The 19,537-nt window shown below is 40.5% G+C and overlaps 1 protein-coding gene across 1 annotated transcript in view; it reads left to right on the plus strand.

Annotated features, from left to right (window-relative positions):
- The window catches only part of CCDC83 (coiled-coil domain containing 83), a 112,173-nt gene that overhangs the window by 73,080 nt on the left and 19,556 nt on the right, over positions 1 to 19,537 (plus strand). The window contains exons 6-7 of the mRNA XM_077964166.1: positions 8,106 to 8,197; positions 11,752 to 11,820. Of these exons, the coding sequence (XP_077820292.1) occupies positions 8,106 to 8,197; positions 11,752 to 11,820 (161 nt within the window). The remainder of the gene's footprint in view (positions 1 to 8,105; positions 8,198 to 11,751; positions 11,821 to 19,537) is intronic.

Genomic DNA, 19,537 nt, shown 5'->3' on the forward strand with positions numbered 1-19,537 from the left:
AGCATAGTGGCTTCAAAGAACACCAGAGACCCAGACACAGAAAAGTCATAGGACAGAATTAATGGGGGAAATCTGACCCAAAAGAGTTGCTCTGGGTGGATGACAGTCCAGGACCCAGCTGGAAATAGTGCCCTGCATTGTGGAGGGGTTCCTGTGGGTGGTTCCCATGTTCCCCTGTCAGGGCTTTCAGCTTGTGGACCAATTTGTATGTAAGTTTCTCAGCTTAGGGCCTCTGCACCACAGTGGTCATGTAAACTTGGCCCCATATCAGTCTGGGCTTGGAGTTCCAATTTGTCAAAAGGTTCTTCTTCTGAAAAGAGAATGAGAGTGCCAGCCTGCTACTCCCTCTGTCCCCACTCAAATCCTCTCCCACTATTGCCAGTGTCTTATGTAGCAGTCAGAAATATTCTATGCATATATATATATATCTCAGAAATAGCATGCTATATATATGATGGCTCACTTGCTTTTCACATAACAATAAGAACATCCTTCTAAATCAGTATATCTTAATACTGCCTCATTCTTCCAGTGGTTGCATTGTTTTATCATACCCTTTTTTTTTTTCCGAGACAGGGTCTCACTCTGTCACTCAAGCTGAAGTGCAGTTGCGTGAACACAGCTCACTGCAGCCTCAACTTCCCAGGCTCAAACGATCCTCCCAACTCAGCCTCCTGAGTAGCTGGGAGAGCAGGCATGTGCCACCATACCTAGCTAATTTTATTTATTTTTTGTAGAGGTCTCACTGTGTTTCCCAGGCTGGTAACCATAATTTTTTTGACCAGTTTCTTACACATAAGCATTAAGGTTGTTTCTAGTCTTTTACTATTACAAATAATGCTGCAATGACTATCCTTACACATATCTCGTTGTCCTGTGACAAATATTCTTGTATTTATGTCATTTCACTTATGTGTATCTCTGAAAGAAATGGTTGTGTGAAACAGACTGTTTATTTTACTGTGATAAATGTGGCCCTCCATAAAGGTTGTACCAAGTGGTACTTCTACATGTATGCATGAGGATACCTATTTTCCCACATCTTCAACAACAGGGGGTGGTATCCAAATTTTTGTTCTTTGTCAGTCTTATGGATAGAAAATGGTATTTCATTGTGGTTTTAATTTCCATTTCTTTTATTAAAAGTGACACTGAATGTGTCTTTTCATAACTTCAAGAGCCATATGAATTTCCTTTTCCATGAACCATTTGTTCACATCCGTCACCCATTTTTCTATTGTGTTTTGGCACTCTTTACATTTTAAAGAAATTAGCTGTTTAACTGTGATATAAATTGCAAATATTTTTCCCATTTGTCATTAGTTTTTTTGTTTGTGGGTTTTTTAATGAAGAAATGTTGTGCTTTTAAAGTGCCCAACTTATCAGTCTTTGATTTTATGTTTATGAGATTACGAATGAATTCTCCAATATTTTATTCTACAATTTTTATGGTTTTGTTTTCACATTTAAGTCATTGTTTTTGTGTGAGAGCGCAATCTAACTTTATTTTTTTACCAAATGGTTTTCCAGGTGTTCCAACATCATATATCATCAATTTTTATCCTACTGATTTGAAGTGCTAACTTTATTACACTTTAATTCCTCATGTATATCTGAATCTTTTTCTCTACTCTCTATTCTGATTCACTGATCTGCCTATGCATTTGTTAAACAGTAGAATACTTTTTAAAAGTTATTGTTCTGGTAGTTTCCAAATTTTTAAATATTTTAGCCAGTATTTATTTTACATTTTTAAAGTAGGAAAAGTGATCTTCTCATATAAACTTAACCCATTATCTTGATCAGAAGTTTGGATGATTGGGCCAGGCGTGGTGTCTCACGCCTGTAATCACAGCATTTTGGGGAGTCCACGGTGGGTGGGTCACCTGAGCTCAGGGGTTCGAGACAAGCCTGGGCAACAGAGTGAAACTCCATCTCTACCAAAAATACAAAAGTTAGCTGGGTGTGGTGCCCCACATCTGCAGTTCCAGTTACTTGGGAGGCTTAGGTGGGAGGATCACCTGAGCCTAGTAGGCAGAGGTTGCAGTGAGCCAAGATTGCACCACTGCACTCCAGTCTGGGAGACAAAGACCTTGTCTTAAATTAATGAATTAATTATTAACTAGGATGATTTCTTTGACTTTAAATTTTCATGTAGTTGTATTCAACTTTGGGGTGGTAAAAACATTTATATATTGAATTACTTGCTGGTCAAGCCATGGGGCGCAACCATAAGATAATGGTTGTTATGGGCTTGTATTATTTTCCATTAGTTTTAGGGACTTCTCTTAACCATCCAGGTAGCAGCAGCCACTCCACCAGGGGAACTATTAAAACATGTTGGGGACCACTAACTGGACACAATGAATATGAGCAAGACTCCTAAATCAATCTATCTGAAGACTTACTACCATCATCCCCTCTTTTTCTCCTACCTTCTACACAGGCTTCCTTCTTTCATGATTTTCCTGGAATTCTCCTCCAATGATTATGGGGTTTGTGTTAGTTAGACTGCTTTATATGCAAAGAACAGAGATAGACTCAGGCTATTGTTGGGCGCTGGGAGGTTGCTGTAAGTGAAACAGGATATTAAAACTTTTTGAAGTCTCAGTTTACAATGAGGTGGCAAAATGAGATGAGATACTGCCACATAGATTTGCAATTTGATGAAGAAGAAAACCAGTTTCACACCTTAGACCATCGAATTCCAGTCTACACAAGAAGTTAGAGAGGAAAAGGTTGTTAGAACTTAGGGGACAACTTTTGAAAAGAGCTCTTGGTGTGCTATCAGTCCTACTCTTTCCCCCACCGAGGAGTAGGTAAAAGGTAATTCATCCTCCATCTCAAATCTGGGTGAAAGGTCTTCAGAGAGATTTCTCAGATGGTTCAGTATGTGTCCCCTATAGTTTGGGCATTCAGGTCTAGTTTATGACTCATCCCTGAGAAATCTAGGGAATACATGGCTGAGGAGCTAACCGCACTGACAGCAGAACACAGAAGAGATGGCTGTTGCCCTGGGCTGGGCCTGCACTCCCGAGTTTGTCAGGGCAGAGAATGGAGGAGTGTTTCTTGTCAACTTGTTATGAGAGAGTATTGGGGAACAGTCATGTGGAATCTTGCCTGAGACAGCTGACTAGGGTGTTGGGGGCCGGTGATAGGTCCCCAACAGAAAAATAGGGATTTTGTTTGTGTGGGAGGGGAGTACAGAATTGAAAACCAGGGACCAACAGAAAAGTTGTTACCAACTTCTAAGGACAGTACTTGCCCTGGATCAAGGGAATGCAGATGAAACACCATTTGAAATGGGAAGCTTGTCCTCCAAAGAACCTACTAAAACACTCCCATGAGACAATGCATCAGCCTTAAATGCCATCTAGGTCCAGAAAGTGGACATGAGCTTGAGACAGTATCAGTCAAGTGAGAGCTTTCTTACCGTTTTCCATACTCCCCTCTTCCCTTCAGCACTGAGAGAGGAATCATGGAAGCTCAAGGCAGAGGAAATGGCAGCAGGCCCAAGTTAGGAAAGGGGATTGGCATAACTTTGAAAGAAGCTTAAATTGTTCCAATATTCTGGACATATTAATTACTTGTTGGAGGACCTTTTGTACCACAAAGAAACCAGAAGTGATAGGATTTACCATATATTTTATTGAGCAGAAGTCAATAGCCTCACAGTATGAGTTTTAAAGGAAAGAGACAAAAATTAAGTTGCTTGACTTCCCAAGAGTAATGCTTATTGGCTGTAACACAAATAGGAAAGGGAAGACTGAAGACAGAATAATGTCAGCGGTGGTTCTAGGCATGGCTCCTCCCCACATTTCTCTCCCCTGATCTGTGACTGTCCCTCTCACTGACACCACTGCTTTGCTCTGCATACGTGTCCCCCTTCTCTTCTACTTCCCACAGAACAGTTCTTGCAGTATTCTCCAGCCCAGTTCTAAAGACAGCTGGTGCCATCATCCACCTCATCAAAGATGACCAACAGTCTTTGTCAATGCCACCTCATGGGTCACCAGTCAGCCCTGGCACAAACTGTTCCTCAGTCACCTGCCTTATTCAGCAGCCTCCGCTGAAACCCAGGGGTGGGAGCAGAAAACACTTAGATCTGCTTCCCGAAACTTTAGCTAGAATGGGATATTGGGATACCAGTATAGAAAACAGTTACTAACATATCCAGGCCAAGGCTACTTCTCAATAAAAGGAAAAGGAACCTCAGATTAAGCCCAGGAATACAGAAGGTGAGAGGTTATTACAAGTCATTAGATAACTACAGTCACAGAGCATTTTTATTTTTGTCCTTTACTGGGGCACAGGACAGGGATTCTTAAGAGTTCTTTGTACACTAGCAGTGAATTTTTTAAAATTAGGTTCAAGACTCCTTACAAAAAAGTAACGTTGCTTCTTTGAATGTTACTTTTCTTGCCTATAAAATCAGAGTCCCTAGGTGATCGCCAAGAGGACTTATATTTCTAGCATCTGCTTATCCATGTCTTGTCTAATCCTTACAAGTTCCCTTGAGTTAGATATAATTAGGCCAGTTTAAAGATAAGAAAACAGAGGCCCAGAGAAGTTAACTGCCTTAACCAAACTCACAATGTTAGTAACAAATGGAACAGGGATTTGAACCAAGATGTGTTAGGCCCCAAATCCGTCTGCTTCAAATAGTCCCCTGAATCTGATTCAGTGAGTTGGGGCGGCTCTAAAGAGATTGCTACCTGGCCAGTGTTTCTGCTAGCTCCTGCTCAGTTTGCTCCAAAAGGGCCTGAGAAGAGGCCACTGCCACAGGAGAGGGTCACCACAATGGAGCTATGTGACCCCAGAAGTCAGAGAAGAGTAGATAACAAAGCTCTCAACAGGCCATGGAGGAGTAAACCAAAGCAGAGCCAGACACAGCAGGAAAGGCGGAACAGTGCAAAGCAAACTTTAGCCAGTGCAGTTTGGGGCCAGCTTCTGGGAAGGGACCCCATTAGATGGGATGTCTGAGAAGCAAGGAGTCTTCTGCACAGTCCTAATCTCCCAAGCTCCCACTTGCAGTGTCTGGAGCTTTTACAAGGAGACTTTTACATGCCCCCACTTTCTTTGGCTGCATTCACCAATAAATGATTGTTACCAGAAGCATCATCTGAATCACAAAGGGTAACAATGAGATTCTCACATTCACCCTTGTGCTGAGTACTGCGTTTTTAAGAAGAAAAACGGTCCATACAGTTTTATATGGAAGTTAGAAGAGAATCAAATATGAATATTGCTTTTTCAGTATTAATAAGGCAATAGAAAAAGCTACATCTTTAGTCAGAGTGTATTTGATAATCTATTTTTAAATTATTTATAGCAAAGAATTAATATTTCATGTTATCAAGCTCCAGGTTTTATGGTTTCTTTTAGATGCTAAGAATGTAAAATCCATTATGCTCCTGATCCATTGCAACTTTTAGATTGATTATTGTGTTTTGTAGGGTAGAAGTTCAAATAAATAACCAACATTAAGCCGATGGGCTGGGGTGAATTGAAAAAAGAAATTCCATCAGAAATGAGTTTGAAAGGATTAAACTATTCATGAGATTAGTTTAAATAAGTAAGAAAAATGCGGGCTGTATAAACGGGAATATGTAAGTTGGAATAATAAAGCCTTCCACTTCTTATTCTCTAGATGTCAAATTAAACTAACTCCAAAAACCTAATGAATTCTTGCTTATGAACTACTGCCTCACTCTAGTCCATCTCTGTTAGAGGCAGAAACTGCCCTCTCCTGACCACCTTTTCTGGCCGCCCCACAAGTTAGGAGAATGCTCCCTTTCTCTCTCTCTACTCCCTCTTCCCTTCCCCACCAAAGCTGCCAGAGAAGAGGAAGAGCCAATATTTGCTTTCTGGTGCTGAAGCCTCAGATCACTGCCCACCAAAGACTTGCAGTTTACCAAGTTTTATTTTCTTCAAAATATTTTTTGGCATGTATTGTGTCCCAGGGATACAGTAATGAAAAGATATGGAAGAGAAATGTTTACTTTCTGCTCTCAGCATTTTCATCTAATAGGAGAAACTGCTATGCTAGTACAAAGTATAGATGAGGGCTGAATAACTCTGGCCCAGCTCTCTGGCCAGAGTTCCGGTGGTAGATGCCTTAGTTGGGCTCCTGGTCAATTGAAAGACCAGACCTGCAGACGTCCTTCCCTACAGCATAAAATCCCTGAGGGTTCTGCTTTGGCTGACTTGGTCTGTGAAGAAAATTTTTCCTTTGAAACAATGCCCTAAGTCAGGGGTCCCCAATCCCCGAGGCCACAGACCAATATTAGTCTGTGGCCTGTTAGGAACCGGGCCACACAGCAGGAGGTGAACAGTGGACAAGCAAGTGAAGCTTCATCTGTATTTACAGCCGCTCTGCATCACTTGCATAACTGCCTGAGCTCCACCTCCTGTCAGATCAGCAGCAACATTAGATTCTTTTAGGAGCGCGAACCCTATTGTGAACTGCACATGTGAGGGATCTAGGTTGCATGCTCCTTAGGAGAATCTAATGTCTAATGATCTGTCACTGTCTCCCATCACCCCCAGATGGGACTATCTAGTTACAAGTAAACAAGCTCAGGGCTCCCACTGATTCTACATTATGGTGAGTTGTATAATTATTTCACTATATATTACAATGTAATAATAATAGAAATAAAGTGCACATGTAATGCACTTGAATCATCCCAAAACCATCCCCCTTTCCCACCCAGTCTGGGGAAAAATTGTCTTCCACGAAAACAGTTCCTCATGCAGAAAAGGTTGGGGACTGCTGTCCTAAATGGAAATAAGGTTCTATAGTACTGTTAGTACAATACTGTTGTTTAGCTGTAGAATAAGTTTAGTAAGCCTCTGAACCTGTCCAGAAATCTAGCAGCCATGATTTTCAACATCATTTGTATGGGAAAACACTTTCTGAATTCCAAATAATTGTCTGCCTATGTTATATAAATAAAGCACAACTAATGGGAACATATAACATGGAACTAATAAAACACAACTAACCTTGATTTTTCCTAGATTAACTCATTTGGAGTAGTACAGTTTCCTCATTTTTCACATTGCTGACTACCTAACTCAGTCCCTGATTACCTCCTCAAAAAAAGCTTTCTCTGATCACCCAATCTAAAATTGAGAATTTTAGTTTTTCTTCCTCACACACATCACCACCTGAAATATTATTTATTTACCTGTTTACTTATTTATGATCTGGCTTCCCCATTAGAATGTACATATCACAAGGACAGGGTTTTTTTCTGTCTTAACCAGTAATATTTGCAGTGTCTTACATACTGTTTGGCATACAGAAAGAACTTGATAGTTATTTGTTGAAAAAAGGAGTGAACAAATTGGACTCATCTGTCCAGCTTTCTTATTCTCCATTCTTTAAAGCAGCCTTGCTGTCACAGTGTCTCATAGTCCTTAAGAAGGAATATTGATTACATGATCTCCAAGCATCTTTCAAGGCCTAAAATTTTATGATTCTTTGTTCTCTCAATAATGACATTTGTGAGCATACGAAAATCTTGAGAGGACAGAGAATCCTGTGCTTCATTTTCTGTCTGTCTTTCTCACCTGAGCCTAACTTATGACCAGGTCTATCAACTTTCTCAGCACCCTTACTCCCTCCCTACTCTCCTCTCCTTGTTCTGTCTTTCCTGCCCCAGGAAACACATGCCAAGAATAGTCGAAATCTAGTTAGATGAAGTCAGACAGAATGCTACTCGAATAGATAATAAAGTCTTCATATTTCTGTTGTGGAGTAGTAAGTTGTGTGTATGAAGGGTAGACTGCCACACAAATGCTAAACTGTTTGAAATTCTGTCTTTGGAGAGACAGTCCTTTGAAAATACAAATGTTCTTGTGTAAGAGGTCTTAAACTAATTCACATTAACGTATTAGTAAATTCTTAGAGTCTATCTTCCAATTGGAGGAACTAGATTCTTCAGTAAAAATGTACCCTGAAAATTCAGAAAAAAAAATGTGTAGAAAGGAGAACTGAGGATGATGGAAAATAAAATTTACTGACATCATAGTTTTACCTAGAATCAGCCTTGATAAGGCTTTTAATTTTCTTTCTTTTTTTTTTTTTTTTTAAAAAGAACACTATAAAATCACTTTGGAAGATGCTAGAAAGAAAATAACCAAAGAAACTTTGTTGCAACTGGACCAAAAGAAGGAATGGGCCACACAGGTATAATTCAATTTTCTTAAAAACAGAACAAAACAGACATTTTCCTACTATTTTTCCTTTGGGTATATTATAGTGGTTAAGAACTTTGGATAGATTCTCAGATTTGGGATGCTCAACCTGTAATAATGGCCGTAACACAATATTAAAATAAAAGTTTCGAATGATTTATAAAATGAAATATAATTTGTCTAAAAAATACTTTCTTTTATATCCAAACCTAGCAATGTGGATTCTGAAGGTAGACAGTTTGAGTTCAAATCACAGTTCTACACTTACTGGCTGTATAATGAATTTGTTACTTAGCTTTTCTGGGCTTCTGTTTCCTAACCTATAAGATGGAGAATAATACTAGTATTTACCTTAAAGAAATAGTGTGAGGATTAAATGAGATGATTTAAGTACTATAATCTCTCACAAGAAACAAGAGCTCAGTGAATTTTTTCTTTTTTCTTTCTTTTTTTTTTTTTCGAGGCAGGATCTTGCTCTATTGCCCAGGCTGGAGTGCAGTGACACAATCACAGCTCACTCCAGTCTTCACCTTTTGGGCTCAAGCAAACCTCTCGCATCAGCCTCCTGAGTTGCTGGGCCTACAGGTGTGTGCCACCACTCTTGGCTAATCAGTGAATTATTAATCAGTTATTTTTTTAAGTATAAGAAATATAGGTTGAATATCCCTTATCTGACACATGTTTCAGATTTTGAATTTCTTCAGATTCTGGAATATTTGTATTATACCAGTTGAGCATCTCAAATCCCCAAATCCAAAATCCAAAGAAGTCCGGGCTGGGTGCAGTGGCACTCTCCTGCAATCCCAGCACTTTGGGAGGCCAAGGCGGGTGGATTGCTTGAACTCAGGAGTTTGAGACCAAGCTTGGGCAACAGGGCAAAACCCTGTCTCAGCTAGTCCCAGCTCAGTAGTGCCAGCTACTTGGGGCACTGAGGTGGGAGGACTGCTTGAGCCCAGGAGGTCAAGGCTGCAGTGAGCCGTATCTGCACCACTGCACTCCAGCATGGGCAACAAAGTGAGACCTTGTCTCAAACAAACAAACAAACAAAACTGAAAAAGTGAAATTCTCCACAATCTGAAATTTTTTGAGTGCCAACATGATGCTCAAAGGAAATGTTCATTGGAGCATCTTAGATTTCAGATTCTCAGATTTTGCATGCTCAACCTGTAATAATGGTTGTAACAAAATATTAAAATAAAAGTTTTGAATGAATTATAAAATGAAATATAATTTGTCTAAAAAGTACTTTCTTATATATCTAAACCTAGAAGAGTATACTCTACATTGCTGGCACTTTAAAAATTTGGGACATAATATATTTTTGAGGCATAATTTTCAATCTTATATGTTCTCTAATTCCTTTGTTTTTACACAAAATACCTGAAAAAAAAATCTTTTTTTTAACAGTCTTGACCTCTTTTCAAACTATCCTCACCTCAGTGAGGTCCGACTGAGATTGTCTGTTCATCTGGGACATTCTTTTCTCAGAATCATAAACATCTGGTCTTTTTTCAAAAAGGTTCCTTACTGAATTTCAGTTGCTGTTATTTGTTGCATCCCTGTTGGTTTAGTTGTTCTTTTAGTCTTACTCTCTTATTGCATTATTTTTACTAATTTACACAAATACAGAAGGTTTTGGAAAACTGATCAGCAATCTGTTTGCTCATGCAATTCAGTCACTTTGTAAGTGAATCTGACTCACTCACATGGTGAAATCAACCATTAAGTAATCTGACCATAGTTAAGATGATTCAAGGTAGATATATAGGCCAAATAAGCATATAGCTTCAAGCATATATCATGAGGACTATTCTAAATATTCTTTCAAACATTTCACATTTAACTCCCTCAGCAATCCAGTAAACTATAGAGACTTGCTAATGAGGAGACTGGAGCAGAGAGAAGTTTTATGACTTGCCCAGAGCAAGTGGGAGAATCCAGATTCATTTCAGGAGGACTCCTTCAGATCACTGCTCCTAATCACTAACCTATACATTTTCTTTTCTCCACATAATGTCAAACACTCACGTGCTTGAATGAATTTTCCTCATTTTAGCTGGCTATTTTATCATACAGTTCAACATCCTATAATCACAATGCTGTGCAACCTCAGATGCACATTAGAGTCACCTGAGAAATTTTTTTTAACCCAGGTGATGCCTGTATCTCACCCATAGAGAAGGCTGATACATTGCACTGGGATGTTGTGTGGGCTTCTGGATTTTTCAGTGCTTCTAGGAGATTCAAATGTGTAACTAAGGTTGAAATCGCCGATCCACTGTTAGTGAATCCAGCCATTAGCCAATTAACTTCAGTTGGGAGTAGCTTCTTGCTTTTGTCCAAATGAAATTCTATGTTGGAGGAAACTAGAATTATTAGTTGTAGCTGGAGTATAAAAATTCCTGGTTCCTAAGAAATATAGGTCCACTGGTAATTTAAGCATGACTTAAAGAAAAATTTTTATGGCAAATCTTTCAACTCTTAAAGACTTTAATAGGGCTGTAATCCCAGCATTTGTGAGGTCAAGGCGGGTGGATCACTTGAGGCCAGGAGTTCAAGACCAGCCTGGCCAACATGGTAAAATCCCGTCTCTACTAAAAATACAAAACTTGGCCAGGCATGGTGGGAGGCGCCTGTAATCCCAGCTACTCAGGAGGCTGAAGCAGAAGAACCTCTTGAATCCAGGAGCAGAGGTTGCAGTGAGCCAAGATCACACCACCATACTCCAGCCTGGGTGACAGAGCAAGACTCCATCTCAAAAAAAAAAAAAAAAAAGACTTTAACATAAATTTACCCTTAACACACTTTTCAATCATTTCTGTCCATGTTTATGATCTAGATTATTTTTCTTAATTTTTCTTCTTTTGGTTGTGCCCTTCAGTTACTAAATACTGAACTTGAACCATGGTATCCATATAAAAGCATCTTGCAGAGAAATATAGTTGGTTATTCACTATAAAATTCTTTTCAATATCCATGTAATTGAAAATAAATTTATATTTTATGAACCTACTGACAAAGTAAGACTTTTTTGCCTTCTTTGTCTAAAATGCCTTTCTTCAGGAGACTATCCAGCTATAGCCTATCCTGAAACTACTTGCTGTTAGATTTATAAATATGTATGTTGTTATTACTGACATGCAAAATCTTTTCAAATTAAAAAGATAGTAATCTCTTCATGTTTTTGCTATATGTTGGATTATGTCTGTGACTATAAACTTAAAGAATGTTTGATCACTGCAGTTTAACCATCTGAATTGTGAAACATGATTTCACCATAGCAGTCAGATTTGGTCACAATGGAGGTCAGTTGAATGGTCAGTTACACATTGTCCAGTTCTCCAAATCACCTATAATAGAGAGTGTAAATCAGAAAAAGCAATATAATAGGATAGTAAAGAATGAACAACCAAACCAAAAGTTCTTAAGTATGTTCCTAAAGTAATTGCAGACACAATCTAAATGCAGGTTAACTGCACATCACTGTTGCTAAAATTATGAATCAGCATGTGGCAACTCTTCCTTAACCCGGAAACTTTCTTTTAGAATGCTGTAAAGCTCATTGACAAGGGCAGCTATCTAGAGATCTGGGAGAATGACTGGCTCAAAAAAGAGGTAAGTGGAATTCATCAAAAGCAATTTCTTCGTTCTCACTTTTTTTTTAACTAGAAATGACTTTTCATTATGAACTGAAGTCATGAGAAAAGCATGGTACCTTGACTGACTGAGACAAAATAAAATTCAAGTGGAGTCCTCATCTCACTACAAGCTGTTACTCAACAAATATCATAAATAATCTCAATAATAACCAAAAAAAAGTTGGGGTTTATAATTCACACAGTAAACTCAAATGTGCAAAGTTTCTTTATGTCCTAAAACTTGATTTGGTCTTCCTCATGAGCCTACTTCCTCCTGGGTGATGGGGCAAGTCTAAAGGACCATTCTAAGCTGATTCTCTGCTGGGTTAAATTGCCTCTTTTGGATGACATGGTCTCCTTTGGTCTGTACCACTGACATTTGAACCAGATAATTCTTTGTTACGAGGTACTGTACTGTTTTCCCTAGATTGTACATGCCGGGATTTCCATATCTCCTTACCCTCATCTGTCTAGAAAACTCCAACTCATCCTCAGGCTTGGACTTTGATTACCAGTTTCCTTGTGAATCATTCTGTAATCCCTCCAGGAAATCTTGGGTGCTCCTTCCCCAGTGTTTCCTTGCTTTATTGTAACTCTTGCTAAAATATGTTGAAATTGTCTATTTATGCATCTGTCTCATTAATACACAGAGCAGGCTATAGCTTTTCAACTATATGTCCATGGCACCTGATAAATAATCTGTGCTCATTAGTTATTGAATCAATGAATGTCAATGAATATAGATATACTCATTGAAGGCATTAATCAAATAAACAGCTTAGATCATAGGTGAAGGAAGCAGCTAGGTTAAAACCTTTGTGAATTGTTTATTGTAGTTCAAGATGGTAGGCTGCATCCTACCTCTCCTGAGGGCCCACTGAAATAAAATTATAAAAATTATAAAAATACAAAAAGAACTCATCCACAAAGAGAACAAGAGGAGTTAACTAGCAGGTGAGATTTCAGAAATCTTCTGAAAGACAAAAAGCAAATGTGAGAGTATGTTGTTGGATGAAACGGGAAGCTATTACTTGGGCCAGATGTTACAAGAGAACTACAGAGGATGTGCAAAACTCAAATGTTTTTGGAAACCTGGGAGAGTCTCTGCTCAGAGTCTGTGTGAGCTATAGATGGTGGGAATGGGAACTGAAGCAGAAAACAAGAGGGTTACTTGATGGTCTGAATAGGGAACATCTGTATCAGTAAGCATCCACCATCACCCTCTACAATTTCCCTCACATACCACCAAAGTGTTTACTTTTGAACTAAGAACCCGATGACTGTCCTCTGAGAATACTAAACAAATTATCAGATAAAGGCAAAGGTTTCTAGTGTAGACATTAGATATTTCTGTGCCCCACAGAAAATCCTTCCTATGTTGGCATTTGGGAAGCCATAACCTAATATCCCTCTCCTGCCTTCTCATCCTTTGGGATTTGCCAGTTCACACCACCTGCCATACCACATACAGTCTCCAGTCCACATTCCCATTCAGAGGAAAAATTTGGTATGAAAACAGACCTGTTTACACAGTGGTGGGGAAAATCCATGCCATTCCCCAGACTTTTCTTTAATATAAATAGACATCCAAGGACCACCAGGCATTTGAATACATTTAGCACAACAGAAGAGAAAGACCAAGTGAATTAACAACAAAATAAAAAGTAAACAATAACAACAAAAACAGCCTGTGGAAGAAATAGAAAAAATTTAGGGAACTGTAAAGGTCTTTTATTAGTATAATCAAAAAAATCTGGCCAGACATAGTGGCTCACACCTCTAATCCCAGCACTTTGGGAGGCCAAGAAGGGCAGATCACTTGAGGCCAGGAGTTCAAGACCAGCCTGGCCAACATAGCAAAACCCCATCTCTACTAAAATTACAAAGGTTACCAGGGCAAGGTGGTGCATGCCACCTTGGGAGGCTACTTGGGAGGCTAAAGTATGAGCATCGCTTGAGCCCAGGAGGAAGAGGTTGCAGTGAGCCAACATCCCATCAGTGCACTCCAGCCTGGGCAACAGAGTGGAAAAACAAAACAAAACAAAAGCTGGCCAGGTGCAGTGGCTCACACCTATAATCCCAGCACTTTGGGAGACCAATGCAGGCAGATCACTTGAGTGCAGGAGTTTGAGACCAGCCTAGGCAACATGGTGAAACTCCATCTCAATATATATATATACTTTTTAAATCTGAGAAGGTATTTTATTTATAGAACAAGATGTTTTAAGAACAAAAATAAAATATAAAACAGGAAAAGACCAGGCGTGGTGGCCCACACATGTAATTCCAGCACTTTGGGAAGTCAGTGCAGAAAGATCGCTTTAGCCCAGAAGTTTGAGACCAGCCTGGGCAACATAGTGAAACCCCATCTATACAAAAACTAGAAAAGTTAACCAGGCATGGTGGTGAGCACCTGTAGTCCCAAATACCCCAGAGGCTGAGGTGAGAGGACTGCTTGAGCTCAGCAGGTCGAGGCTGCAGTCACCTGTGATTAAGCCACTGCACTACAGCCTGGGCAACACATTGAGACTCTGTCTCAAAAATAAAATAAAATAAAATAGGGAACAGAGAACAACTCTCAAAACAGGGAAGACCACAATACAAAAAAAAAAAAAAAAAGGAAGAAAAATAAGAGACATAGAGTACTAATGTAAGATGTACAATATCCAACTAATACATAGTAATTTCAGAAAGAAAGAATAAGAACCAGAGCAGTGGCTCACTCCTGTAATCCCAACACTTCGGGAAGCTGAGGTGGGAGGCTTGCTTGAGCCCAGGCATTCAAGACCAGACTAGGCAACAGAGCAAGATCCTGGCTCTACAAAAAATAAAAGAAAATTAGCCAGGCATGGTGGTGCATGCCTGTGGTCCCAGCTACTCAGCGGGGCTGAAGTGGGAGAATCACTTGAGTCCAGGAGGTCAAGGCTGCAGTGAGCTATGATCACACCATTGCACTCCTGCTTGGGTGATAGACTTTCTCAAAGAAAGAAAAAAGAAAGAAAAAAGAAAGAAAAAAGAGCAAATAGAGGGAAGGAAATCATCAATGAAATAATAGAAGAAAATATCAGGGTTCTGAAAAGGACATGAATTTTCAGAACACCAAGAACAAAAAGAAAATCCTAAAAGTTTCTGGCAGAAGCAGGTGGGGGTGGGGGTGAAGTTAACTACAAAGGAATAAGACCAAAACTGACATTTGATTTTTTCAATAGCAAAGTTCAGATGAAAAATTATTTTTAACTTGGAGTTCTATACTCAGCTAAACTAGATTAAGGACAAATAAAGCTATTTTCAGAAATGCAAGGGCTCACAATACTTCTCATGCTTTCTCAAGAATTTACTTAACCATGTATGTCAGCAAAACAAAGTAAACTGATGAAGAGAAAAACAGGAAACAGTATACTTCCCAGTATACCAGGGAAGAAGTGTCTGAGGATGATAATTATGTTGCAGGCCTAAAAAGCATGCCGTCCAAGTTGAAACTGATCTCAATCCCAGGCTCTAAACCCACATATTCAACAACCAGCTGTGCAACTCCACCTAAATGCACCACAGACATCTCAAACTCCTAAACTGACTGCATCTTCCCTTTTTCCCAGAACTGCCTCCTCTCCTACTCTATCTGCCCCACTTAAGGATCCCACCATTATTCAGTCACCCAAGCCAGAAACTTGTGAGTTAAGTCACCCCTTGTGTATACTTAGGAGATTTGTTCCAGGACCCCCACCCCCACCCTGCCACTTATACCAAAATCCAAGCACACTCAAATCTGGCAGTCAGCCCTGCAAAGCCCATGTTTATAGCATGGGTTATAGTATATAGCATGGGTTATAGTATATAGCATGGGTTATAGCGTGTTTATAGTATATACCTCTGTATAGGCAGGTTTTGCATCCCAGGAATACTGCATTTTTTATCTGTGTTTGGTTGAAAAAAACTGGCATGTTGGCCAGGTACAGTGGCTCACGCCTGTAATCCCAACACTTTGGGAGGCTGAGGCAGGTGGATCCTGGCCAACATGGTGAAACCCCATCTCCACTAAAAATACAAAAATTAGTCATACGTAGTGGTGAGCACCTATAATCCCAGCTACATAGGAGGCTGAGGCAGGAGAATCACTTGAACCCAGGCAGCAGAGGTTGCAGTGAGTTGAGATTGCACCACCGCACTCCAGCCTGGGTGGCAGAGCGAGACCCCATCTAAAACAAACAAACAAAAAATCTGCATGTGTTGTTCAAGCACTATTTTATTTTTATTTTATTTATTTATTTGTTTTTGAGACAGAGTCTCACTCTGTTGCCCAGGCTGGAATGCAGTGGCATGATCTTGACCCACTGCAACCTCTGCCTCCCAGGTTCAAGTGATTCTTGTGCCTCAGCCTCCCAAGAAGCTGGGATTACAGGCACATGCCACCATGCTCCATCTAATTTTTCTTTTTTTTTTTTTTTTTTTGTATTTTTAGTACAGACGGGGTTTCACCATGTTGGCCAAGCTGGTCTCGAAATCCTGACCTCAAGTGATCCACCAGCCTTGGCCTCCAAAAGTGCTGGTATTACAGGTGTAAGCCACCATCCCCGGCCAAAGAGCCAACTATTTTAGAAATGTTCTTTTCACTCACCACATTCAGAAGGCCTCCAAATCCCATCAGTTCTACTTTGACCACCTCTCCTTCTCTGCCATCGTCCTATTTCAGGCCTCATTATCTCTCACCCGGATCTTTCAATTGTGTCTTACCTGGTTTTCTTTCCTGCCTAGACTGGAATCTTCCCTTTCCTCCTTCACACTGCCTCAGAGTCCTCTTTCTAAAACATAAACCTGCCTGTAGTCCCAGCTACTTGGGAGGATGAGGCAGAAGGATTGCTTGAGCCCAGGAGGTGGAGGTTGTAGTGAGCCAAGATTGTGTCATTGCACTCCAGCCTGGGCAACACAGTGAGACTCTGTCTCAAAACATTAAATTAAATTTTTAAAAAATTTAGAACTTAAATAAAATAAATGATTAAATAATTAAATACTTAAATAAATAAATGAAACATAAACCTGGTCTTGTCAATCTTCTGCATAAAACTGTTCAATGAATGACTCTCCAGTAAGTTCAGAGACGCCAGGAAGCATGAAAGGGGTTTTGCTCTTGACTGCTTTTTTAAAAAATAAACTTTTAAAATCAGTTTTAAATTTACAGAATTATTGCAAGGATACTAAGAGAGTTCTCACATACGCCACAGCCAGTTTCCTCTATTATTGACATCTTACATTGTATGGCACATCTATCATAATAAATGGAGAAGTATGTCTGGCCCACATTATGTGCCATGCAGAGAAGTTGGAACTCTAGCAGTCAAATAGAGTCACTGAATTCTATTTCTTAGTAGCCTGTTTCCGGTTTATGAGGACAGCGGTACCTTAAGCTTATCTAGCCCAATCTACCCTTCTACTTGAAATTCTCTTTAGATACAAAGTAGCCACCCAACCTGTGCTTCAATGCCATCTATGAAACAAAGTTCGGCCGGGCACGGTGGCTCAAGCCTGTAATCCCAGCACTTTGGGAGGCCGAGGCGGGCGGATCACGAGGTCAGGAGATCGAGACCATCCTGGCTAACACGGTGAAACCCCGTCTCTACTAAAAATACAAAAAAAAACTAGCCGGGCGTGGTGGTGGGCGCCTGTAGTCCCAGCTACTTGGGAGGCTGAGGCAGGAGAATGGCATAAACCTGGGAGGCAGAGCTTTCAGTGAGCCGAGATTGCGCCACTGCACTCCAGCCTGGGTGACAGAGCGAGACTCCGTCTCAAAAAAACAAAAAACAAAAAACAAAAAACAAAAAAAAAACAAAAAAAAGAAACAAAGTTCATTGCCTTTTGAGGGGACGCACTTCAGCTACACGCAGTTCTTGTTAATGAGTTATTCTTATGTGATTCACAAACGTACATCTTCAGCACTAACTGGTGTGTGTCCTCATCTCCGAAACTACATTTTTTTCCCTGCCAAATATTTTCACGTGGATGTCCCAAAGACACTTCAAATTCAATGTACCTAAAGCAGAACTCATTAAGTTTCTCCTCAAATATTCTCTCCTCCTTACATTTCCTTTTTCACCATCTGCCCAGACACTCAAGATAAAAATGTCACTGTCAGCTTCTACTCTTTCCTTTTTCTTGCTCTCTATTTGACTGAGTATAGTGAGTCTAGGAAACAAGGAATTTAAACATCCATATAGTTTCTATGATAATTGACAATTATCTTTAAATTGTCATTATTAAGTCATGGTGAATAGGAGTTCATACTATCTCCCCAAACTAACTAGGATGAATTCACAATTTTAAAAAAGGTATTAACAATTTTTAAGGCTGGGCATTTTGTTGGCTCATGCCTGTAATCCCAGCACTTTAGGAGGCTGAGGCAGGCAAATCACCTGAGGTCAAGAATTCAAGACCAGCCTGGCCAACAATGATAAAACCTCATCTCTACAAAAAATACAAAAATTAGCTGGACGTGGGCCAGGCGCAGTGGCTCACGCCTGTAATCCCAGCACTTTGGGAGGCTGAGGCAGGAGGATCACCTGAGTTCAGGAGTTGGAGACCAGCCTGATCAACATAGAGAAACCCTGTCTCTACTAAAAATACAAAATTGGCCGGGCGCGATGGTGCATGCCTGCAATCCCAGCTACTCGGGAGGCTGGGGCAGGAGAATTGCTTGAACCCAGGAGGCAGAGGTTGCAGTGAGCCGAGATCGTGCCATTGCATTCTAGCCTGGGCAACAAGAATGAAACTCCGTCTCAAAAAAAAAAAAAAAAATTGCCGGGCGTGGTGGAGTGCACCTATAATCCCAGGTACATGGGAGACTGAGGCAGGAGAATCGCTTGAGCCTGGGAGGTGGAGGTTGCAGTGAGCAGAGATTGTGCCACTTTACCCCAGCCTGAGCAACAAGAGCGAGACTCAGTCTCAAAAAAAAAAAATTTTTTTTTAAAGGTAATAATTTTAAAACCTCAAGGTGAGCTCAACAGTTAAAGAATATTAGGGGGGGCTGGGCACAGTGGCTCATACCTGTAATCCCAGCACTTTGGGAGGCCAAGGCGGGCGGATCACGAGGTCAGGAGATCCAGACCATCCTGGTTAACACGGTGAATCCCCGTCTCTACCAAAAATACAAAAAATTAGCCGGGCGTGGTGGTGGGCGCCTGTAGTCCCAGCTACTCGGGAAGCTGAGGCAGGAGAATGGCATGAACCCAAGAGGCGGAGCTTGCAGTGAGCCGAGATCGTGCAGCTGCACTCCGGCCTGGGCGACCAGAGCGAGACTCCGTCTCAAAAAAAGAAAAAGAGTATTAGAGAGAAATTTACTTCTTATACATTTATTAAATACAAAGTATGATCCTAATCAAATAATTTAACAATACTTTTTTTTTTTTTTGAGACGGAGCCTCACTCTGTTGCCTAGGCTTGAGTGCAATGGCACAACCTCGGCTCACTGCATCCTCCACCTCCCAGGTTCAAGCGATTCTCCTGCCTCAGCCTCCCAAGTAGCTGGGATTACAGGCGCCCACCACCACACCCGGCTAATTTTTCTATTTTTTAGTAGAGGCGAGGTTTCACCATGTTGGTCAGGCTGGTCTCAAAGTCCCGACCTCAGGTGATCCACCAGTCTCGGCCTCCCAAAATAGTGGGATTACAGGTGTGAACCACCTCACCCGGCCTCAATTCACTTA

This window comes from Macaca mulatta, chromosome 14 (assembly GCF_049350105.2).
Source record: "Macaca mulatta isolate MMU2019108-1 chromosome 14, T2T-MMU8v2.0, whole genome shotgun sequence".
Lineage (NCBI taxonomy): Eukaryota > Metazoa > Chordata > Mammalia > Primates > Cercopithecidae > Macaca > Macaca mulatta.